The sequence below is a fragment of the Macaca nemestrina genome, chromosome 10, assembly GCF_043159975.1.
Source record: "Macaca nemestrina isolate mMacNem1 chromosome 10, mMacNem.hap1, whole genome shotgun sequence".
In the NCBI taxonomy this organism is placed as follows: domain Eukaryota; kingdom Metazoa; phylum Chordata; class Mammalia; order Primates; family Cercopithecidae; genus Macaca; species Macaca nemestrina.
The window spans coordinates 12709614-12733878 of NC_092134.1; the positions used below are offsets into that span (position 1 = coordinate 12709614).

General features: G+C 47.1%; 3 protein-coding genes across 3 annotated transcripts; 1 reads left to right on the forward strand and 2 right to left on the reverse strand.

The window, feature by feature from the left end:
- Positions 1-59: 59 nt before the first annotated feature.
- On the reverse strand, positions 60-15217 carry LOC105494732 (glutamyl-tRNA amidotransferase subunit C). The gene is made up of 4 exons (XM_011763471.2): positions 15096-15217; positions 14828-15000; positions 3803-3906; positions 60-1419 (listed from the first exon to the last, which is right to left on the reverse strand). The coding sequence occupies exons 1-4, from the start codon at positions 15174-15176 to the stop codon at positions 1367-1369; spliced, it is 411 nt and encodes a 136-aa protein (XP_011761773.1). The 5' UTR covers positions 15177-15217; the 3' UTR covers positions 60-1366.
- Positions 15218-15240: 23 nt separating this feature from the next.
- LOC105494726 (TP53 regulated inhibitor of apoptosis 1) lies at positions 15241-17659 on the forward strand. Its single transcript, XM_011763464.3, has 2 exons — positions 15241-15431; positions 16670-17659. The coding sequence occupies exons 1-2, from the start codon at positions 15285-15287 to the stop codon at positions 16751-16753; spliced, it is 231 nt and encodes a 76-aa protein (XP_011761766.2). The 5' UTR covers positions 15241-15284; the 3' UTR covers positions 16754-17659.
- Positions 17660-21037: 3378 nt separating this feature from the next.
- On the reverse strand, positions 21038-23643 carry LOC105494743 (cytochrome c oxidase subunit 6A1). The gene is made up of 3 exons (XM_011763496.3): positions 23437-23643; positions 23145-23287; positions 21038-21321 (listed from the first exon to the last, which is right to left on the reverse strand). The coding sequence occupies exons 1-3, from the start codon at positions 23537-23539 to the stop codon at positions 21238-21240; spliced, it is 330 nt and encodes a 109-aa protein (XP_011761798.1). The 5' UTR covers positions 23540-23643; the 3' UTR covers positions 21038-21237.
- Between the last annotated feature and the right edge of the window lie 622 nt (positions 23644-24265).

Here is a 24265-nt window from a genome sequence, read left to right on the forward strand (position 1 = left end):
AAATAGGCACACTAATTTTAAAAATCACTGAGTTGTAATCATAACTTGTACCCAGTTAGTAAGGAGCAGGGGTAGATAACTTTATTTATATGGGGATAGATAGTTGCTGATACTGGTTTGAGAATGTAAACTCTAAGAGTGGGTTCTGGGTTCTCTTTTAATTCAAGGCCAAGCTTGTAAATTAGGCTGCCTTAAAGAAGAAAAAAGCATTGCAGATAAAGGAAGGGAATGGGAAAAATAAACACACGGTGGCTTATGCTTGTGATCCCAGCACTTTGGGAGGCCAAAGCATGCCGGAGGATCCCTTGAGGCCAGGAGTTCAAGACCAGATAGGCAACATAGCAAGACCCCATCTCTACTTAAACAATTAACTGGACGTGGTGATGCACATAACGTAGTCCCAGTTACTTAGGAGGCTGAGGCGGGAGGATCACTTGAGCCCAGGAGGCTGCAAGTTATCTGTGATCATACCACTGCACTCCAGCCTGGGTGACAGAGTGAGGCCCTGTCTCAGAAAACTAAAAAAATGACAAGCAACGTAAATACTATTGGCAAATTCTTAGCCAAAACCAACTTTGGCAGTTTGGTTAGAGGAAATACTCTCTGATTCTATCACTCTTATCCCTAAATAAGTTTTATTTATCCTTGGTATCCTGAGTTTTATCTTGGACTTGTCTCAATTTAATAATCATTTTGGGGGTGGAGAGGGCTCCTTTTTCCCAGACCCAGGGCTAATTTTAGGATAAGTTCTCTTTTCAGAAAGAAACACTACATATGACTAGTATCCCTTTGGCATATAATCACTTTGTGGGATGGCAGATAGTTCTAGATTAGGAGTTCCCAAGCTCTAGTCTACTTTGAACACTCTTCAGACCTTAGTAGGAAGTTAGCCCTTTTCTAGGAAGAGAGTGGGAGCCCAAGAACAAATTCAGGTATGTTCGGTAAAAATAGGGCTGCTCAAATCACTGCAGATAGGCAACTAAAAATGACAGCCAGGGTTGTCATATAGTGATCAAGATGCTCCATCTACCAGTTACGTAGATAGAAGACACTTTCATGCAGTTGGAACAGTCCTTTGGGGGGAGTTAAAGGCAGATAAATAATGTCTTCCATACTGAACAGGCTTGTTAAGTGAATTCCCTGGAAGCTGACTTTTGCTTTCCTTTCACCTCAGTTAGCATCAGGAACTCATTTTTTGGGCCCGATGTTTCCCAATTGTGTCTTCAGAAGAATCTGTTAAGAAATGCTTGAGCATCCATTTTTTCAGGTGACTGAAAAAAGCAGGAACATTAGTGTTCACAGTAAGAAAATACTGTCATTGTGCTTCCACATGGTCACAGAGTACCCGCTTTCCAGAATGAGCTACTCAGCTGTGTGGGAATGGCTCTTGTTCATCCAGCTTTGGCAAAGAGATATTACCTGTTTGAAAATAACAAAAGAGAATGTGATAGCTGAGCCTGCCGCCTAGCTGGCTCTACTGAGCTAACTGATCACTTAGTTTCTCATGGAAAATACGGAAGTAAATATAGCTACTACCCTGTTTTCCTAACTCGGAGTATCTGAAAGAATCAGTTCTAAGTGAAGCCAAATTCACCTTTTTCAGTAAGGAGTAGACAGGTTGATTAGCCACTAATATGCAGATAGGAGTAGAAGGAAAGACTGACCATGACCATGAACTCAGGTGGTCCCAAGAAGTCTGAAGTAAGGTTCTGTGTGGGAGACAGCATGTCTGATCAATAGATATGTCTGCTGAAGCCACAACTATCAGGCTCTGAGATGGAGAGTCTCCTTTCTCTCCACAGTTAACAGGTGATTTAGTGGATTGGAGGCATGATAAAAGTAGCTCATGGCCAGGCACGGTGGCTCACACCTGTAATCCCAGCACTTTGAGAGGCCGAGGCGGGCAGCTCACGGGGTCAGGAGATCAAGACCATCCTGGCTAATACGGTGAAACCCCATCTCTACTAAAAATACGAAAAATTAGCTGGGTGTGGTGGTGGGCGCCTGTAGTCCCAGCTACTCGGGAGGCTGAGGCAGGAGAATGGCATGAACCTGGGAGGCGGAGCTTGCAGTGAGCCAAGATCGCACCACTGCACTCCAGCCTGGGCAACAGAGCGAGACTCCGTCTCAAAAAAAAAAAAAAAATAGTTTAGCTTACACATTTTCTAGCTGCCTTTCCCATCCTTGCTTCAACCAGAGCCTGCCTTTAACTGGCACCTTGAGTTGACCAGGGCCAATGTCTTATGTGGAGTCCGCTCAGAATGATTCTCCCTCAGGGGATATGCTGAACTGGAAGTTGGCACTTAGCAGTCTACCTGACTGCTTTTGGCTAGTCCCACTCCCAAAGGCCCAGAGGGGTAGTACAACTCCAGTACTCACTTACCTGCAGAGGAGATAAAAACAGTCAACCTATCCAAGGTTCTGGATTTTACTGTCAGCCCACAGTAATTTTAAAGCTTCTATTTAAAATATTTACAGTAGGTAGATGATGCAAATCTCTACACCAGCAGTTGTAAACTGATGGCTCACAGACTGCACCTGGCTTGCAGGTGTGTTTTATTTGGCTTGGACGGTGAATTTGGCTTGAATTGGTTGCCAGCGCTTAAAATTTAAGAAATATCAGTGGGATGCAGTCGCTCACCCCTGTAATCCCAGCACTTTGGGAGGCTGAGGCGGGTGGATCACGAGGTCAAGAGTTCAAGACTAGCCTGGCCAAGCTGGCAAAATCCCGTCTCTACTAAAAATACAAAAAAATTAGCCAGGCATGGTGGCAGGCACTTGTAATCCCAGCTACCAGGCAGGCTGAGGCAGAGAACTGCTTGAACCTGGGAGGCAAAGGTTGCAGTGAGCCAAGATTGCACTAAAGCCTGGGCGACCAAGCGAGACTCCGTCTCAAAAAAAAAAAAAAAAAGAAAAGAAATATCCACACAAAATGCCAGGTATCCAGGTTCTCTGGAGAAATGGGTTTACATTCCTGCCTGGCACCACTGATAGGGTAGCAGCCATGCTCCTCCTGCTTTGAGTGGGCACAGACTGAGTGCAGACCCTAATGGCATTTGAATCATGTCATAGAGGGGCAAAGATATGACAGAAACAACTGGGCTAAGGCCGCACAAAAGATTCGTTTTGGGAGGCTGAGGTGGGTGGATACCTGAGGTCGGGAGATCGAGATAATCCTGGCTAACATGGTGAACCCTGCCTCTACTACAAATACAAAAAATTAGCCAGGCGTGGTGGTGCATGCCTGTAATCCCAGCTACTCGGGAGCCTGAGGCAGGAGAATCGCTTGAACCCGAGAGGCGGAGGTTGTGGTGAGCCGAGATTGTACCATTGCACTCCAGCCTGGACAACAAGAGCGAAATTCCATCTCAAAAAAAAAAGGATTCTTTTAGGAAAGGACCGGTTATTTTGTGGCACCCAGCCCAAAGCTAGACCTAACAAATATTTATTCATGGTATGAATACTAGAAAGTTGGAGCCGATTACAGGATCTGGCATGGTCTTAACTGTGGCTTTGAGAAACACAGAATGTCAGCTGCCCCTTTAGGCAGATCTTGAGCTCCAGATTTCCATCCACTCTAAACCTTTACCCCACTTCCCCCCAATCCTGTTTTGCTTATTCCTGTTACTACCTGCCCCCTAGAGGTATGACCCTGGACCCACCGCCACCTTAATGTCACCATCTGTATGCACTTTATCCTTTTCAAAGTGCCTTCACATAGCATCTTTGGTCCTCACGCTTCCTGCTTCATTCCTAAGGTCACTGTGAGACTATCTGTTAAACCACTCTGGGCAACACCTACCTGGGGGGGCCACAAAATACTCCTCCACGACTCGATGGGAGTTTTGTAGTAATTCATCAGCACAATTGCCTTCTACCACATTGTCGGATCTCAGGTATAGACATCTACAAAACCCAGAAGCTCAAGGTTACCCTCTCAGAGAAGGGGGCTTTTAGGGGATGGTGGAAGGGGCAAGAAGGAGAGAACAAGGAAGCAGTATATTCTTGAGTTAATGGGCACTGTTCAAAGATAGAGAAGCTGGGATCAACAGTAGACCAAATAACAGCCTACAGTTTATAGATTGTCCCAACAACCCTGAGAAGTAAGTGCTAATCACTTCTCTGGATTGATTTAACAAATAGTTTTTGATGATTATATGGGCAACTGTCTTTTGGTGGGGACAGGTAAAAGCAATTATAAAATAATATTTTAAATCTGACAGAAGTTAGCACAGCCTGCCAAAGGATAGAAAGGGTACCTAGTCTAGCCTGGGTGAGTAGCACATCCTCAGAATAGCTGGATTGGGGGATGAAGGTATGAGAAATGGACTTCTTGGCAGGTATAGCAGCATGAATCCCAAAGCAAGAGAACCCAGAGCTCAGAGATTCAGAGAAGGACAGGGAGTTCAGCAGGCTGGGGTGTGGTCTGCTGGGTTGGAAGATGAAGCTAGAAACCTAAGCAGAGATGGGGAAGCAAACTTGCCTCAAGAGTGACTTAAGGATGTTGGCTCCTAAGTAACAGACCTGGGATCTGAGCCCAATCTGCTACCCGTAAGATGAATGCTTTTTCCACCACAGCCCCTTTGGTGGATGGGTGCAGCTGCCCTTGAGCAAGATGTGTCACAAACAGCTCAAGAATCTCCCAGTGTTCTATGGGACCTAGTGAGTTTACTAAAGCCTTCAGATGGCAAACTGGTAAAAAACACACAGGAGCTTGAACATATGCATCAGGCTTCACTATTGTTTCAAGGTGTAAAAGTGTGTAAACCTGCTTCCAGATACTTGGACTAAAAAAACAAGCAGTTTGTTATATCACTGATACAGTATTCAGTAGTAGCTATGCTCCTGCTTTGAGTGGGCACAGACTGAGGGCAGACCCTAATGGCATTTGAGTCATGTCGTAGAGGGACAAAGATGTGACAGGAACATCTGGGCTAAGGCTACACCTAAAAACTAAGTTGTCGGCCGGGCACAGTGTCTCACGCCTGTAATCCCAGCACTTTGGGAGGCCGAGGCGGGCGGATCACGAGGTCAGGAGATCGAGACCATCCTGGCTAACATGGTGAAGCCCCGTCTCTACTAAAAAATACAAAAAAATTAGCCAGGCCTGGTGTCGGGCGCCTGTAGTCCTAGCTACTGGGGAGGCTGAGGCAGGAGAATGGCGTGAACCCGGGAGGCGAAGCTTGCAGTGAGTCAAGATCGCGCCACTGCACCACTCCAGCCTGGGCGACAGAGCAAGACTCCACCTCAAAAAAAAAAAAAAAAAAAAAAAAAACAACTAAGTTGTCACAATAAGATTATTTTAGGAAAGGACTAGTTCGTTTTTTGTGTGGCACCCAGCCCAAAGCTAGACACAACAAATATTTATTCATGGTATGAATACTAGAAAGTTGAAGTCTGTTATACGACCTGGCATGAGGGACAAAGATGTGACAGGAACATCTGGGCTAAGGCTGCACATAAGAACTAAGTTGTCGGCCGGACGCAGTGTCTCAGGCCTGTAATCCCAGCACTTTGGGAGGCTGAGGCGGGCGGTTCAAGGCCACTGTGTAGCCTTGAACAAGTATGATCTTTTCATACATTAAATTTCTTGGGCGGCAGGCGGGAGAAAAAAAGAGGCCAGGTGCGGTGGCTCCCACATGTAATCCCAGCACTGTGGGAGGCTGAGGCGGGTGGATCACCTGAGTTCAGGAGTTCAAGACCAGTCTGGGCAACATGGGGAAACCTCGTCCCTACTAAAAATACAAAAATTAGCCAGGCGTGCTGGCACGCACGTGTAATCCCAGCTACTTGGGAGGCTGAGGCAGAAGAATTGCCTGAACCCAGGAGGCGGAGGTTGCAGTGAGCCGAGATGGTGCCACTGCACTGCAGCCTGGGTGACAGAGCAAGAAGGAAAAAAAAAAGTCCAGGCACAGTGGCTCAAGCCTGTAATCCCAGCACTTTGGGAGGCCAAAGTGGGTGGATCACCTGAGGTCAGGAGTTTGAGACCATCCAATACGGTGAAACCCTGTCTCTACTAAAAATACAAAAGTTAATCGGGCATGGTGGTGCATACCTGTAATCCCAGCTACCCAAGAGACTGAGGCACAAGAATCACTTGAATGTGGGAAGCAGAGTTTGTAGTGAGCGGAGATTGCACCATTGCACTCCAACCTGGGTGACAGAGTGAGACAGTGTCTCTCTCACACACACGAGAGTTGCACTAGATTTTTTTTTTTTTTTTTTGGTAATAACACAAGGACTGTGTATTTAAGAAAACTTGGGAGAACAAAAGTAAAATCAAAATCATCATTATACCATTCAAAGGCAACCCTTGGACTTTCTGGAGTTTATAGTTTCTGTTGGACAGTATTAAAAAATGGCTAAGAGGCCGGGCGCAGTGGCTCATGCCTGTAATCCCAGCACTTTGGGAGGCCGAGACGGGCAGATCACGAGGTCAGGAGATCAAGACCATCCTGGCTAACAGGGTGAAGCCCCATCTCTACTAAAAACACATACAAAAATATTAGCCAGGCGTGGTGGCAGGTACCTGTAGCGAGAGGCTGAGGCGGGAGAACAGTGTGAACCCTGGAGGTGGAGCTTGCAGTGAGCGGAGATCACGCCACTGCACTCCAGCCTGGGTGACAGAGCGAGACTCCGTCTTTAAAAAAAAAAAAAAAAAGGCTAAGAGCTTAGTCTCTCGAGTCACAGCTGAATTCAGATCCCAATGCTACACATTACTCATCCTCTCTCTCAGTTTCCTTGTTTGTTGAATGCTTCATAGGATTTCTGGGAAGATTACATGAAATGTTAGAAAACAAGATCTGATAATGCTGAGCCTGCATTCACGGTAGTAAGAGAGGGGTCTGAGTAGCACCTGCTCCTTTGAGAAAGCCTTCGTGCACACCCCGTACATCTCAGTCCCTACCACTCAGTGCACTCGTGATCAGGCATAACCTGCCTAACATTTGAAGGTTTGGGGAAGACTCTTGACTACCACCAACAGGCGGTTAAATGCTACTGCTTCCCCAAGAGTAGATCTAATAGCAACTAATTTATTTACTCATCATCAAGTAATCAATTTGGTAATTAAGTTTCCTGCATAAGTGAAATTTCCAGGAAAACAAAAGTCACCCCTTTACATACCACACATTTCTATTTAGTTATTGGTTATGATGGAATTGTTCCTAAAATAGACACATTTTCTGGGGTTGGTTGGGTTTTTTTTTTACCTTTTTTTTTGTTTTTGAGACAGGGTCTTGCTGTGTTGCCTAGGCTGGTCTCAAACTTCTGGGCTCAAGTGGTCCTCCTGCCTTAGCTTCCCAAGTAGCTGGGATTACAGGTATATACTACGATGCCTAGCTTTATTTTCTTAATTACAGGCTCCTGAACCCACAGTCTCTGTGACAGTGGTACAGCAAGCATACCTTTCACTTGGCGAGTTGTTGCACTTTCTTGAACCTCAGAATTGTATAAAACACTGAACAGGACCAGATGAGCTTTTCAGATAAATTACTGATTGACTAAACTTCTACCTCACCTCCTGTCTTTCCCAATCAGGTTCTGTAAGATAAGTTAGCCCACATACCCCAAGACACCCATTCTGATGATAAATTAACTTCTATGTGTTTGAGCTAACATTTGTCATACACTGTCCTTGGGAGAACTGAAAAAAAGTCACTTGAATCTTTCTGTGTTCTGGTTTGGCTGAGGAACCCTAGTTGAGAAAGACTTCGGTTGTAAACTAGAAGTCCCTGCTGGTTAAAACTCAGGAACAGTAACTTAAGTAACTGTGGGAAATGCTGCTACAATGGCATTGGAAAGTGCTGTGTCAACAGGGAGGACAAAATGGCTCCATTTGTGATTCCGTCAGCCCTTGGACTCACTGATGGGACAGTTCTCCCACTGCTTTTCTTTCTTTGAGCTTCTTTCCTGCTATCTGGCTGGAAGGAATAGCTTCTTGTGGACCCCTCTACTTCCATCTAAAAGCCTTTTTCCTTCCTCCTACTTTATTTCTAGTTTGATGCAGACTGGAATGGGGGCTAATTAATTTGGTTAAAAGTTCTGAGCCAGGCAAGGTGGCTCACATCTATATTCCCAACACTTCGGGAGGCTGAGGGGGATGGATTGCTTGAGCCCAGGAGTTCGAGACCAGCCTGGGAAACATGGCAAAACCCCATGTCCCCTAAAAAATGCAAAAGTTAGCTATGGGTGGTGGCATGTGCCTATAGTCTCAGCTACTTGGGAGGCTGAGGTGGGAGGATCACCTGAGTTCAGGAGGTGGAGGCTGCAGTGAGCCAAGATTGTGCTACTGCACTGCAGCCTGGGCAACAGAATGAGAAAAAAGTTCTGGGTTCAGGCTAGGCATGATGGTTCATGCCTATAATTCCAACACTTTGGGAGGCTGAGGCAGGAGGATCACTTGAGCCCAGGAGTTTGAGACCAGCTTCGGCAACACAGCAAGATCCTGTCTCCACCAAAAAAAAAAAAAAAAAAAAAAAAATATAGCTGGGCATAATGGTGCACACCTGTAGTCCCAGCTACTTGAGAGGCTGAGACAGGAGGATGGCTTGAGCCCAAGAGTTGGAAGTTTTTGGTTCATAAGACTCTGAGGGATATTTAAGTATTTGGCTGCACTCAGAGTTGCTGTCAACTCATTCTCTGGATTTCAGATGAAAGAAAATAAAGTTCCTAGGAATTGACTTTAGCTGGCATATCTTAGAGCAGTATTTGGCAGCAGAAGCTCTGAGTTCCAAATCCTCTGCTTATTACCTGTGAAACTTTGGGCACATTATATAAACTTTCTGAACCTCAGTTTTTTCCATCTATAAAACAGATAACTTGTATTGACCTTCGAGGACTGCATGTGAAAACTGAAATAATTTAGGCCAGGCATGGTGGCTCGTGCCTGTAATCCCAGCACTTTGGGAGGCCAAGGCGGGAGGATCACCTGAGGTCAGGAGTTCGAGACCAGCCTGACCAATATGATGAAACCCCATCTCTACTAAAAATACAAAAATTAGCTGGGCATTGTGGGCACCTGTAGTCCCAGATACTTGGGAGGCTGAGACAGGAGAATTGCTTCAACCTGGGAGGCAGAGGTTGCAGTGAGCTGAGATCGTGCCACTGCACTCCAGCCTGGGCAACAGAGTGAGACTCCAGCTAAAAAAAAAAAAAAAAAAAAAAAAAAATTTATGTAATTTCTTAGCCCCTGGCACGTAAGCACACTAATGTTTTTAGCTCAAACCAAATGACATGTTGTTAATGTGCAAAGAGATTTCTATTAGCCAGTCAAGGCGTTTTGTTTTGTTTTTTGTTTTTGTTTTTGAGACAGAGTCTTGCTCTGTCGCCCAGAGCAGTGGTGTGATCTCGGCTCACTGCAACCTCTGCTGCCCAGGTTCAAGCAATTCTCCTGTTTCAGCCTCCTGAATAGCTGGGACTACAGGAGTGCGCCACCACGCCCGGCTAATTTTTGTATTTTTAGTAGAGAAGGGGTTTCACCATATTGGTCAGGCTGGTCTCGAATTCCTGACCTCAGGTGATCCACCTGCCGCAGCCTCCCAAAGTGCCGGGATTATAGGCGTGAACCACCGTGCCCGGCCTTGTTTTGTATTTTTTAAGATGGAATGTCACTCTGTTGCCCAGGCTGGAGTGCAGTAGCTCCATCTCGGCCCACTGCAACCTCTGCCGCCCTGGTTCAAGCAATTCTCCTGCCTCAGTCTCCCGAGTAGCTAGGATTACAGGCGCCTGCCACCTTGCCTGGCTAATTTTTATATTTTTAGTACGGATGGGGTTTCACCATCTTGGCCAGGCTGGTCTTCAACTCCTGACCCCGTGATCCACCCATCTCAGCCTCCTAAAGTGCTGGGATTACAGGTGTGAGCCACTGCCCCCAGTCTACTATTTTTTTTTTTTTTTGAGATGGAGTCTTGCTCTGTCGCCCAGGCTGGAGTGCAGTGGCATGATCTCAGCTCACTGCAACCTCCGCCTCTTGGGTTCAAGCAATTCTCCTGCCTCAGCCTTCAGAGTTGCTGGGATTAAAGGCATGCACCACCATGCCCGGCAAATTTTTGTATTTTTTAAGTAGAGACAGGGTTTCACCGTGTTGGCCAGGCAGTCTCAAAACTCCTGACCTAAAGTGATCTGCCTGCCTCGGCCTCCCAAAATGCTGGGATTACAGAAGATAGCCATCATGCTGGGCCAAGTCAGGGCTTTTATAGCTAAGATGCCTACTACCTAAAACCATTTAAGCAACTTGGGCTCCTGCAAAGAAGGATGGTGAGAAGAATGGTCGTTATGCTATCAACTAAGTGGTGACCCAGGAGTACACCGTTAATATTCACAAGTGTATCCATGGAGTGGGCTTCAAGAAGTGTGCCCCTCAGGCTCTTAAAGAGACCGGAAATTTGCCACGAAGGAGATGGAAAACTCCAGATACGTGCACTGATACCAGGCTCAACAAAGCTGTCTGGGCCAAAGTAGTAAGGAATGTCCATACTGTGTCCATGTACAGTGGGTGGTCCAGAAAACATAATGAGGTCAGAAATTCACCAAACAAGCTCTATACTTTGGTTATGTACTTGTTACCACTTTCACAGATCTACAGTTATGTGGATGTGAAGTAACTGCTGATCATCAAATACATCAAATAAGTTATAAAAACTATAAAAAAAAAAAAAGGTTTAATACCTGTCTTCACTTTACATTCTCTGTGTTCAAAGCATTAAAGTCCTACAAATGTCATGTTAAAATGATTAATAGGAATCATTAACCCAAACTGGTTTCCAATTTTATGAAAAACAGTACAGATCACTGAATACCAGGTTGAGATGCTAGCTACTGGATCCAAATTCCCCATCATCTTTTTTCATGACCTTTTCCCTTATTAATAATGTTTATATTTCTTTATATTTACCCTCTAGATAACTTGGGGAATTCTGATGAGTCTGTGCTTCTAGTCCCTCCTTTCCCAGAGATATTAATAAAGAACACTGGGGCGGGGCACGGTAGCTCACGCCTGTAATCCCAGCACTTTGGGAGGCCAAGGTGGGCAGATCACCTCAGGTCAGGAGTTTGAGACCAGCCTGACCAACATGGAGAAACCCTGTGTCTACTGAAAATACAAAATTAGCCAGGCGTGGTGGCGTGCGCCTGTAATCCCAGCTGCTTGGGAGGCTGAGGCAGGAGAATCACTTGAACCTGGGAGGCGGAGGTTGCGGTGAGCTGAGATCACACCATTGCACTCAGCCTGGGCAACAAGAGCGAAACTCTGTCTCAAAAAAAAAAAAAAAAAAAAAAAAATTCATTAAACATTTACTGAGGCCAGGCAGGGTGGCTCACGCCTGTATTTCCAGCACTTTGGGAGGCCAAGGTGGGCAGATCACCTGAGGTCAGGAGTTCAAGACTAGCCTCGCCAACATGGTGAAACTCCTCTCTACTAAAAATACAAAAATTAACCAGGCGTGGTGGCACATGCTTGTAATCCCGGATGCACAGGAGGCTGAGGCAAGAGAATCTCAAACCCAGGAGGCAGAAGTTGCAGTGAGCCGAGATCGCGCCACTGCACTCCAGCCTGGGCAACAGTGAGACTCCATCTCAAAAAAAAAAACAACAAAAATATTTACCGAATATTCAGTGCCAACCACTGAGAATATGATGAGGAAAAACAGACATGCTGTGGAAGGTGGGTGAGCAGCAGAGGGGCAGAGACTCAACACATCCCTTAAATAGATGTATAAATACATTATAAATCAGTCCTTTTGGATATCATGAGAGCCACAGGTAGAGAATCAAGTATAAAAGAATGAAGACTTGTGGCTCACGCCTATTAATCCCAGCACTTTGGGAGGCCAAGGCGGGCAGATTGCGAGGTCATGAGTTCGAGACCAGCCTGGCCAATGTGGTGAAATCCCATCTCTACTAAAAATACAAAAATTAGCTGGGCATGGTGGCGGGCGCCTGTAGTCCCAGCTACTCTGGAGGTTGAGGCAAGAGAATTGCTTGAAACCGGAAGGCGGAGGTTGCAGTGAGCTGAGATTGCACCACTGTACTCCAGCCTGGGTGGAAGAGTGAAACTGTCTCAAAAAAAAAAAAGGAATGGACTTTTTTGGCCAGCACAGTGGCTCACGCCTGTAATCCCAGCATTTTGGGAGGCTAAGATGGGCAGATCACTTGAGGCCAGGGGTTCGAGAACAGCCTGATCAACATGGTGAAACCCCACCTCTACTAAAAATACAAAAATTAGCTGAGTGTGGTGGCGGATGCCTATAATCCCAGCTACGCCGGAGGCTGAGGCACAGAAATCACTTGAACCTGGAGGGTGAAGGTTGCAGTAAGCCGAGATCGTGCCACTGTACTCCAGCATGGGCAATGGGGCAGAGGGCAGGACTCCATCTCAAAAAAAAAAGAAAAAAAAGTTAGACTTTCTTGAGGAAGTGGGAGGCTGAGGCAGGAGAATTGCTTGAGACCAGGAGTTTGACACCAGACGGGGCAACATAGCAAGACCCTGTTTCTACAAAAATTTAAGAATTAGCCAGGTGTGGTGGTGCACACCTACAGTCCCAGCTATTTGGGAGGCTGAGGCAGGAGGATCTCTTGAGTCTAGAAGTTTGTGACCAGCCTGGGCAATCTAGTGAGACCCCGTCCAAAAGGAAAAAGAAAATTGCAAAGTAGAGAAGAGATTTGAAAGAATCAAACACTGGGCCAGGCGCTGTGGCTCATGCCTGTAATCCCAGTACTTTAGGAGGCTGAGGTGGGTGGATCACCTTTGCTCAAGAGTCAAGCCTGGAGAACATGGCAAAATCCTGTCTCTATAAAAAATATAAAAAATTAGCGGCCGGGCCCGGTGGCTCAAGCCTGTAATCCCAGCACTTTGGGAGGCTGAGATGGTCGGATCATGAGGTCAGGAAATCGAGACCATCCTGGCAAACACGGTGAAACCCCGTCTCTACTAAAAAGTACAAAAAAAAAACTAGCCGGGCGAGGTGGCGGGTGCCTGTAGTCCCAGCTACTGGGGAGGCTGAGGCAGGAGAATGGCGTGAACCCGGGAGGCGGAGCTTGCAGTGAGCTGAGATCCGGCCACTGCACTCCAGCCTGGGCGACAGAGCGAGACTCCGTCTCAAAAAAAAAAAAAAAAAAAAAAAAAGCCAGGCCTGGTGGCATGAGCCTGTGGTCCTATACTTGGAGGCTGAGGTAAGAGGATCTCTTGAGCCTGGGAGGTGGAGGTTGCAATGAGCTGAGATCATGCCACTGCACTCTAACCTGGGTGATAAGAGTGAGACTCCATCTCAAAAAATAAAAATAAAAGGCCGGGCGCGGTGGCTCAAGCCTGTAATCCCAGCACTTTGGGAGGCCGAGACGGGCGGATCACGAGGTCAGGAGATCGAGACCATCCTGGCTAACACGGTGAAACCCCGTCTCTACTAAAAAGTACAAAAAACTAGCCGGGCGAGGTGGCGAGCGCCTGTAGTCCCAGCTACTAGGGAGGCTGAGCCAGGAGAATGGCGTAAACCCGGGAGGCGGAGCTTGCAGTGAGCAGAGATCCGGCCACCGCACTCCAGCCTGGGTGACAGAGCGAGACTCCGTCTCAAAAAAAAAAAATAGGCCGGGCGCGGTGGCTCAAGCCTGTAATCCCAGCACTTTGGGAGGCCGAGACGGGCGGATCACGAGGTCAGGAGATCGAGACCATCCTGGCTAACACAGTGAAACCCCGTCTCTACTAAAAATACAAAAAACTAGCCGGGCGTGGTGGCGGGTGCCTGTAGTCCCAGCTACTCGGGAGGCTGAGGCCGGAGAATGGCGTAAACCCGGGAGGTGGAGCTTGCAGTGAGCTGAGATCCGGCCACTGCACTCCAGCCTGGGCGGCAGAGCGAGACTCCGTCTCAAAAAAAATAAATAAATAAAAATAAAAATAAATAAATAAATAAATAAAAATAAAAATTCGAGGCAGGAATGCAACCGGAACCAAATCTCATAAAGTGCTCACATTTTAATAAAAGAGATATAACAAATGAACAAAAGTCCATTAAAATGTTAGAGGAAAAAACCCAATAGGATGTATTACTAACCAGAAGGGGAGAAGGGATTTGCAGTGGTTAGGAAAGCCCTTTCCCAGAAGATAAGCTGAGACCTGTGCCAAGAGGGAGGCAGCCATGCAAATACTGAGAGGCAGGAAAAAACGAAGGGTCAGTGCAAAGATCTAGAGAGGGAAAGAACTTGTCTTGCTGGAGACGCAGTCAAGGTAGCCAAGGAGGGTACTGAGAAGAGTATGTCTGAGTGAGCAGGCAGGGACTCTATGGAGTAGGGGCTCAAAGGCGATGATTAGGCCAGGCGTGGTAGCTCACGCCTATAATCCCAGCACTTTGGGAGGCCGAGGCGGGTGGATCACGAGGTCAGGAGTTCAAGACCAGCCTGGCCAAGACGGTGACACCCCCGTCCCCGTCTCTACTAAAAATACAAAAAAAAAAATTAGCCGGGCGTGGTGTCAGGCGCCTGTAATCCCAGCTACTCGGGAGGCTGAGGAAGATAATTGAACACGGGAGGCGGAGCTTGCAGTGAGACAAGATCGCGCCACTGCACTCCAGTCTGGACTCCGTCTCAAGAAAAAAAACACAAAGGCGATGATGAGCAGTTTGGGTTTTGTTTCTACTTACACTAGGACGACACGAGCGAGAGCATCCGTAATGAACAAGGGGAAGAGTGAAGCCACTGACTCGCGAGGTGACCATGGGCAAGTTCCTGAATCTCGCTAACGCTCTTTAACCCCCTGGAAAATTGTTCGCTAATCGTCACATTAAACGGCTGCGAACGGGCCACGCTCAAGGCTTCGGGGCTGCAGCCTCGAGTTTACCTGTCCTCCAGGACCGACTCCATGGGCTCCACCCCGTCAGTGTCCACCGCACGTAGCCGGTCGGCGAAGGCGATAGCTTTCTCCAGTCGCGCCACTGCCTCGCAGCTGCCGAAGTCCACAAGCGCTAGACGCTCCAGGTGCTCGATCACCTGGGCCGTGATCCGGCCACTGCCCTGGAGGAGGAATGAGGCAGGGAGTGTGGGTCACCGGCGCCCCGGTGTGCCTCCCGGCTTGCTCCGCCACCCGCCTAGATGGCCCTGGCCTTTACCTGAGGATCCGCCTTGGACGTGAAGCCCTGGCGCCCGCCCAGAGGGGCCCGAAGGCCCAGCCACACCAACCGCGACCACATTTCTTCCTTCCTTGGCCCCCGTAGTGCGCCCGCGCGTAACGCCGAGCGACGCGCCTAAGAGTGATGACATCAGAGTGCGCTGTCGCCGCCGCCGACACCACTGTCGCCATGAACAGTGTGGGGGAGGCATGCACGGACATGAAGCGCGAATACGACCAGTGCTTCAATCGCTGGTTCGCCGAGAAGTTTCTCAAGGGGGACAGCTCCGGGGACCCGTGCACCGACCTCTTCAAGCGCTACCAGCAGTGTGTTCAGGTGAGCCCTTCCGCCTTTGTTTCCAGGCCCCGCATTCTCCGCGCTGTGTCCCACTACACTCGTCGTGTTTTATGGGGGTTGGGACTGGACTGGAAGGGTGGAGAAAAGCCGCAGTGAGGTCAGTGGCAGGAGCTCGCTCCCCTATCATCACCACCGAGGCCGTTTGGGTGTCTCCCCGAATGACAAATATTGGTGCAGTGCTTTTGTTTTTAAGACACACAGTCACATCTTTTGGTTCATTTGGTGTTCATCCTAAACTCGCAAGGTGGGTATAGTTACTCATATTTTATACATAAAAAACTAACACCCAGAAATAGGAAGTGATTGATCCGAGTTCACTAGCACCAGGTTGCCTTGATTCTTTCACAGGTGGTGCACTTTTCCACTATTACAGCTGAGGTCTGGGCGGGGTTATACTTCAGACTGGAGGATCACATTATTTTGATGTTATAAACCCTTCGTTAGCCTGTTTATCTCTCTTGACCAGTCCCCGCAACTGCAACTAGGAAATGTTTATTCTGGCCCAATGGATGTGGAACTGCTTTGAATTGTTAGAACAGCACTGGGCAAAGCACTTCCAATAAGTTAACCCAACACATCCTCAGAGCAGTTCCCCGAGGTAGTTGCTGTCTTCATCCCATTTAGTTGGTCACATAGCCAGTAAGTCTTTCACCAACACAAAGTGATGATTATTTTTCAAATTTCACTTAATTTTAATGGTTCCCTCACAACTCCTTTTCCAGTCTCCCTCAGGTCTTACACTTGATTTATTCATTATGGTACTTTTGGTTTTTATTTATTTTTGAGGCAGAGTCTCACTGTCTCCCAGGCTGGAGTGCAATGGCACAATCTCAGCTCACTGGCAACCTCCGCCTCCCAGGTTCAAGCTATTCTCATGCCTCAGCCACCAGAGTAGCTGGAATTACAGGCATGCACCCCCATGCCCAGCTAATTTTTGTATTTTTAGTATAAACAGGGTTTCGCCATGTTGGCCAGGTTGGTCTCTAACTTCTGGCCTCAAGTGATCCACCTGCCTTGGTCTCCCAAAATGCTGCGATTATAGACCTGAGCCACCACACCCTACTGGTACTTGTTTTTTAAAAAGTATGTGGTTTGAATCATGGTTATAAATCTTTATAATCAGCTTGATTTTACTTTTGTGCTGTCATATTTTATTTACAAAGCTTGCAACTTGAGCTTCATATAGATCCTTATAATGTGTTTTCTCCTCCTACCAGAAAGCAATAAAGGAGAAAGAGATTCCTATTGAAGGATTGGAATTCATGGGCCATGGCAAAGAAAAGTCTGAAAATTCTTCTTGACCTTGACAGTCACCTTGAAGGATTTCTCAATCCAGAAATTGAGGACTCTGGATTTTTGTCAACTAAATCTGTGAACCTAGCCATCAGATTTGATGAGGAACTTAGGAGAGAGGAGTTTTATTTCCCCCTTCGATGTTTTCCTCTCAGTTGTAAAAGATGAACTCTTTGAGATGATTTCTTACCTGCTGTGGCATCTGGCAGGAACTCAGTGTGCTAAAATTGAACAATTTTTTGAGATTATGGTTGCAATACTTGGTGTGGAATCAGCTTTACATAAATATACCTTGTATGCAAACGATGATAAACTAGTCAGGATGAGCAGAGCTGCCTGACCTCTTGATTTCTGCTGCGAAAGACATATACACTGTACTGGGGTAATCGTTCATGAAAGCAATTGGTTAAGACCTCTTTTTTTCTCTCAGGGAACTAATGCTCTGAAAAAGGATCTGGGCACAACAGTTTCAGTGAGTGCTTTTGAGCACACTTTTATTTTTATATAGTAACTAATGGTTAAGATTGCTGGTGGCCTGGATTAGCAAAGAGGAAGACAGCTTTTAACACAGTTCCCTGCCTTCACCAGAGGTGTCAGATTAAGATGTGAAAGCTGCAAGAATGTTGGAATGACCACCATTTCAGAGCTCTCAGTGTGTAGTTCAGGAATTAAGATATTTGGAATAGCTATGGAGGAAGAACCTAAATTGCAAAGATCTGCTATTGCCAGCTTTCAACCCAAGTCAGTGAATTGTCAACCTGCATATCCTTAAAATGCTGCATCTGGTTAAATGGTGGGCGGGTGGGGGGGGAAGCTAAAGGTGCTGGCTTTATTTGCCTTGTTTACTCATCCTGCCCTGTAATGTCTGTAATCCTGAAGATGGAATAAATTGTAACATTTAGTTTCTATCATTATTTGCCTCTGGAACTCAGTGCATTTTATGGAACTATTACCCTGTTACCCTACAAACCTCACGTATACACCAGGGAGAGTTTTGTAACTTAAAGGTGAAGAAAAAGTGACTTGTCTAAGCTAGGTGGTACAGTATGGCAATCAGAAACCTCACTGATTTTTTTTTTTGAGACAGTCTGGCTCTGTCGCCCAGGCTGGAGTGCAGTGGTGCAATCTCGGCTTACTGCAACCTCCACCTCCTGGGTTCCAATGATTTTCCTGCCTCAGCCTCCCGAGTAGCTGGGATTACAGGCGTGCACCACAATGCCCAGCTAATTTTTGTATTTTTAGTAGAGATGGGGTTTCACCATATTGGCCAGGCTGGTCTTGAACTCTTTTTTTTTTTTGAGACGGAGTCTTGCTCTGTCGCCCGGGCTGGAGTGCAGTGGCGTGATCTCGGCTCACTGCAAGCTCCGCCTCCCGGGCTTACGCCATTCTCCTGCCTCAGCCTCCCAAGTAGCTGGGACCACAGGCGCCCGCCACCTCGCCCGGCTAGTTTTTTGTATTTTTTAGTAGAGACGGGGTTTCACCGTGTTCACCAGGATGGTCTCGATCTCCTGACCTCGTGATCCGCCCGTCTCGGCCTCCCAAAGTGCTGGGATTACAGGCTTGAGCCACCGCGCCCGGCCGGTCTTGAACTCTTAACCTCAGGTAATCTGCCAGTCTTGACATCCCAAAGTGCTGGGATTACAGGTGTGAGCCACTGCACCCAGTCAAAACCTCACTATGCTACACAACATGCTACACAACATGCTACACAACATGCTACACAAATACAATATGGTACCAAAAAAGGATCAGGAGAGCACTTACATACCTCAGAATGTCACGGAATCCCCACAATTACTTGAGTAATTTGGTTTTATTATATGCCCAAAGAAGTAAGAAACTTGAATTACAGGCCGGGTATGGTGGCTCATGACTGTAACACTTTGGAAGGTGAGATGGGCCGATCACTTGAACTCAGGAATTCAAGACTAGCCTGGGCAACATGGCGAAACCCCATCTCTACAAAAAAATTAGCGGGGTATGGTGGTGTGGGCCTGTAGTCCCAGCTACTCAAAAGGCTGAGGTGGGAGCATCACCTGAGCCTGGGAGGTAGAGACTGCAGCGGGCTGTGACTGTGCCACTGCACTCCAGGCTGGTTGACAGAGCAAGACCCTGTCTCAAAAATAAACCAATAAACTTGATTTATAGAAGGCCCTAATTCTATTGTCTTGTCTCCACTTTACCAGTCGCTACATCATATTTAATGTGACTTGTCCGTAATGTCACTTCAAAACATTCTTCATTTATATTTTATGACTGGCTAGGGTCCATTATCCAAGGATTATAAAAGATGTTTGGAACCTAGCCAGGGGAGGCCAGGCAGCAAGCTGAAGTATAATACATCTGTCCTAAACTCAGACTGGCCACAACCAAAACAGCCCTATAGGGACTCAGAAGTACAGGCTGTTATATCACAAAATGGGAAAGATAATGAGATTCTCTATTCTGTACTGTATATGCCTTACTTTTGCATTACCAGTTTAATGTAATACAACATGAAATACCTCATTGCCTCTTGAACCTACCACGAAAGTGTTCCTTTGAGCCTTAAGAATAAACCAACTGGCCGGGCGTGGTGGCTCATGCCTGTAATCCCAGCACTTTGGGAGGCTGAGGTGGGCGGATCACCTGAGGTTGGGAGTTTGAGGCTAGCCTGGCCAATATAGAGAAACCCTGTCTCTACTTAAAATACAAAAAATTAGCCAGGTGTGGTGGTACATGCTTGTAATCCCAGCTACTCAGGAGGATGAGACAGGAGAATTGCTTGAACCTGGGAGGTGGAGGTTGTGGTGAGCCAAGATCATGCCATTGCACTCCAGCCTGGGCAACAAGAGCAAAACTCTTGTCTCAAACAAACAAAAAAAGAATAAACCAGCTCTGGCCAGGCACAGTGGCTCAGACCTGTAATCCCAGCAGTTTGGGAGGCTGAGGTGAGCAGATCACCTGAGGTTAGGAGTTCAAGACCAGCCTGGCCAACATGCGAAACCTTGTCTCTACTAAAAACACACAAAAAATTAGCTGGGCGTGGTGGCGCATGCCTGTAGTCCCAGCTATTCGGGAGGCTGAGGCAGGAGAATCGCTTCAACCTGGGAGAAGGTTGCAGTGAACTGAGATCGTGCCACTGCACTGTAGCCTGGGCAATAGAGTGAGACTCCGTCTCAAAAAAATAAAAAAGGTTTTTTTTTTTTTTTTCCTGGGCTCACTGCAACCTCCGCCTCCTGGGACTACAGGTGCGTGCCACCGCGCCCAGCTAATTTTTGTATTTTCAATAGAGATGGGGTTTTACCATGTTGTCCAGGATGGTCTTGATCTCTTGACCTCATGATCTGCCCGCCTTGGCCTCCCAAAGTGCTAGGATTACAGGTGTGAGTCACCGTACCCGGCTAAAATAAAGGTTTTAAATTTTGATTGCAATTAATTGCCCTCTCAGAGTGGTTTTGTAACTACTACTACTGCCATTTACTATCCATTAAAACAGGATAGTTTTAATTCCAGAAAAAAGTCAATAAGCAGAAATGTGTCACACTCCCTTTATTTCTCTTAAGATTTCTGACCCTACCAGCCCTGAAGGAGATGACCTCAAGGTAAGAACTTGACATGTTTGAGAAAATTATGACTACAGGGAAGATTCTGCAGTAAATGCTAGTGGAGTGGGACAGGAAAAAGATGAGACCCAGATCAAGCACTTCCTCTTGAGAAACACAAGTACCTCTTTCAGGTGTAAAATGCAGCCATTCTGCTAGCCATTCAATGTCTTTGAAATCTCAGGCCTGTCAAGGACCATTGGTTTTTTGAGACAAAGTCTCGCTCTGTTGCCCAGGCTGGATTGCAGTGGCACGATCTTGGCTCACTGCAACCGCCACCTCCCGGGTTCAAGACTCCACATCCAGCTATAAGAGCGGGCCACCACACCCAACTAATTTTTGTATTTTTAGTAGAGACAGGGTTTCGTCATGTTGGCCAGGCTGGTCTCGAACTCCTGACCTCAGGTGATCCGCCAGCCTCAGCCCCCCAAAGTGCTGGGATTACAGGCATGAGTCACCGCACCTGGCCAAGGACTAATCTTGATGCTTAATTAGCACCGCTACACTTGGTCCCTTTACCCACATCAGGCACAATAAACCAAGAAGGGCTGTTACAAACACTTATTCAGTGGGCTGAATTGGACCTGTAACACTAAACAGCAGCCTAGACCTTCACTGTGGAAACAGAAATAACTAATGCCAATTTCTTTTCAGCTTGCAAATGCTAATTTCTGTGAAAAAACATAACCAAAAAAAGTAACTCTCAGCTCATGACTAATCTAAGTTTAAGTTATTTATTTAAGCCATCTCCTGCCACAAGCAAAGGGATGGAAGACCAGTATACCAGTCATCATTTGATACAAGAAGATGAGCTTAAGGTCTCGTATACTTTTTCTGGTCCATATGCAGAGTAATGGTCCAAACCAGTGCTGTGGTCCCTGGTGCCCAGGTAGTGGTCCAGATTCTCTTTATTCATCTTCGTAGCCAGTTGGAAGTGGATTCACATGAGGGTTATGGAATAGAGTATGGTTACCATCTCCCCAGGGAAACGGCTGTGGAGTGAAGATGTCAGTTAGATAATTCCAGAAAATAATTCAGAAAGAACACTGTCATGAACTGCTTATAACAGGGCTACAGATCATATACAAAAACAAAATGGAAATTAGTCCTTTATCTACTGGCATAGTTCAACCTTCCCATTATTTAATGAGCTCTTATAACTACCAGGGGAGCCCTTAAAGTTATCCTGGCTACAGGATAGTTTTAATTCCAGAAACAAATATGGATGGCAGAAAATGCAAGCTCAAGTTAGGTACTCATAATCCTCTCCCTAGTAACTAGTATATCCAGTGCTGTGTTTATGAAAGTGTAATCCTCAAATCACCTGTATCAAAATGTTGGCAGTCAGTATTAGGGGAGGGAGATGCTTAATTAAATACAGATTTCTGGCACCATCTCACATTTCAAACAATATCTGGGCTGGGAAACGGCAGTCCACCCTCAATTATCTTGCCTATTACCTTTGAAAAGCATTACTTTAAGGCAACAATCTCCAACCCAGGGTGATTTTGCCCCTCCTGGGGACAATGGGTAGTATCTGGAGACATTGTGATGGGCGAGGGAAGGGGAAGGGGGAGCAGGGTTGAGCAGGTACTACTGCCACCTAGTGGGTACAGGCCAAGGATATGGCCCAACAAGAATTACCCAGCCCCAAATGTCAACAGTGCTGAGGTTGAGAAACCTTTACTGTCTGACTTCTAATTCCATTGTACGAGGGTGGGAGTGCTGCTCAAAGACTCAAAAAATTCAAGAGTCTAGGGTAAGTTTCTACAAGGCCAGTCCTATATGGGCTAGGTGATGTAATAATAATTTTTTTCCCATCACTTCTCCCTTTTGGCTAAGTATATTATTATTATTATTATTATTATTATTTGAGACGGAGTTTCACTCCTGTTGCCCAGGATGTAGTGCAATGGCCGGATCTCGGTTCACTGCAACCTCCGCCTCCTAGGTTTAAGCGATTCTCCCACCTCAGCCTCCCAAGTAGCTGGGATTACAGGCGCCCGCCACCACACTCGGCTACTTTTTGTATTTTTAGTAGAGATAGTGTTTTGCCATGTTGACCAGGCTGCTCTTGAACTCCTGACCTCAAGTGATCCACCCGCCTTAGCCTCCTAAAGTGCTGGGATTACTGGCGTGAACCACCGCGCACGGCCAGTATTAAAGAATCAGAATAAGCCCTTGTTAAAGATACAGCAAACAGAGGACACATCATTGTAATGTATCTACATCAACAGCGAACAAAACAGTCGAGAAAATAAGGTAGTGGTGGGAAATACAGAAAGCTGTCAGCCTCTTCATTATGCAACTAGTAGCTGCCAGATGCTCATGTTTTGTTGTTTTGAGACTAGAGTCTCGCTCTGTCGCCCAGGCTGGAGTGCAGTGGCACGATCTCAGCTCACTGCAAACTCCGCCTCCTAGGTTCAAGGGATTCTCCTGCTTCAGCCTCCCCCATGTAGCTGGGTTCGCTTACGGGAACCACCTTCAGACTCTGCCACTCTAATTGGATTTCCCAAACCTCCAAACTTTACCCAACGGACACCTGTTTCAGAACTGTCTCAGAAGGCAGGAGGTAGGATGAATCGGAGAAAAGGGAAACTGAAGGGCACTTATTGTATGACCTTGAAAAAGAAAATTGGGACGTAATCCCAAGTGTCAGCTGTCCTTCCACAAAATGGAAGAAAATACATTTTCTGTCTGTGAGGATAAACAAGCTGTACACGCCTGGCACCCATGCCTTTAGAGAATGAAGAACTTGCACTAAGGCACACATAACGAAAAGAGAACGGACACGAAGAGATGTGCAAGGGCGTACCTTGGTCCTGATGCGGAGATGGGGGTAGGCGATGAACTCGGATCTCTCGTGCTCTCCGTGGTGCGACTTCAGGTACACATTCAGCATGCTGACTGCCACCCCGGGGAGCGCGACGAAAAAGGTGAGGGTCTTCCACATGCGAGCTACGGAGAAGCCACAACCGCTCAGCCCCGGTATGGGGCGGGCCCGGGTCTCACTTTCCCTCCCGCAAGGCCTCGGGCCAAGGTCACAGTCCCGCCCTGCCTCGCCCGAGTGGGGCTGAGGCCCGACCTGTCGACTCCGGCCCCAGTACCTGAGCTCTCTTCGCCATGGGCGCCACTCGACACAGGCCGCCCCAGCTGTGGGCCGGACCGACCCAGCAGCCGAGAAACCCGCGACACACCAACTGCCGCCATTTTCGACCTGGACTACCGCAGCGCCGGAAACGGAAGTCGAAAATTGGCTCTGGGGGCAGGACTACAACCTCCAAAGGAAGTTACTATTGGGCACCGCCCTCCCGCTGGCATTAACCTGAGCACTATCATCCGCGCCGAGAGAGTCCTCGTCAAAATCCTCGGCGTCTCGAGCAAGAGAGAGCATGCGCTCTGCACCTTCCTTCAGGCTTTGCCGTTTCCTTCGTGCGCATGCGTGTGTCCACTGGTCTCCCTACCGTCCCCACCTGGGCGAGGCGGAAGCTCGAGAGAGGTTTGTGCAAGGTTCCCCGGTACCTGGAATCGCTCCCTTCGTTGGAGTCCATGGACGGGCATCTGGAGGTTCTGAGCCCAGAACGCCCTATCTAAAATTCCGTTCCCCTTCCTCGCCATCCTCTGACTGCGTTTTTTCATAGCACATAATATTGCGCCTTCGTCGTTATATTATTATATTATTTTGTCTGTCTCCCCCACTGTAATATACAGTCTGTGACACCAAGAGTTTGGCACTGCAGCATTCTCAGAATAATCTGGGAATAGTGTAATTTGGAATCATACCTGGCACATACCAGATACTTGATATAAATTTGCTGAATGAATGGATGAATGAATGAATAGCAACAGAAAGTATAAAGAGCACTGAAATTGGTGCCAGCAGATCTGAATCCTAATCCTGACTCAACAGTCTCATCTTTTTTTTTTTTTTTTTTT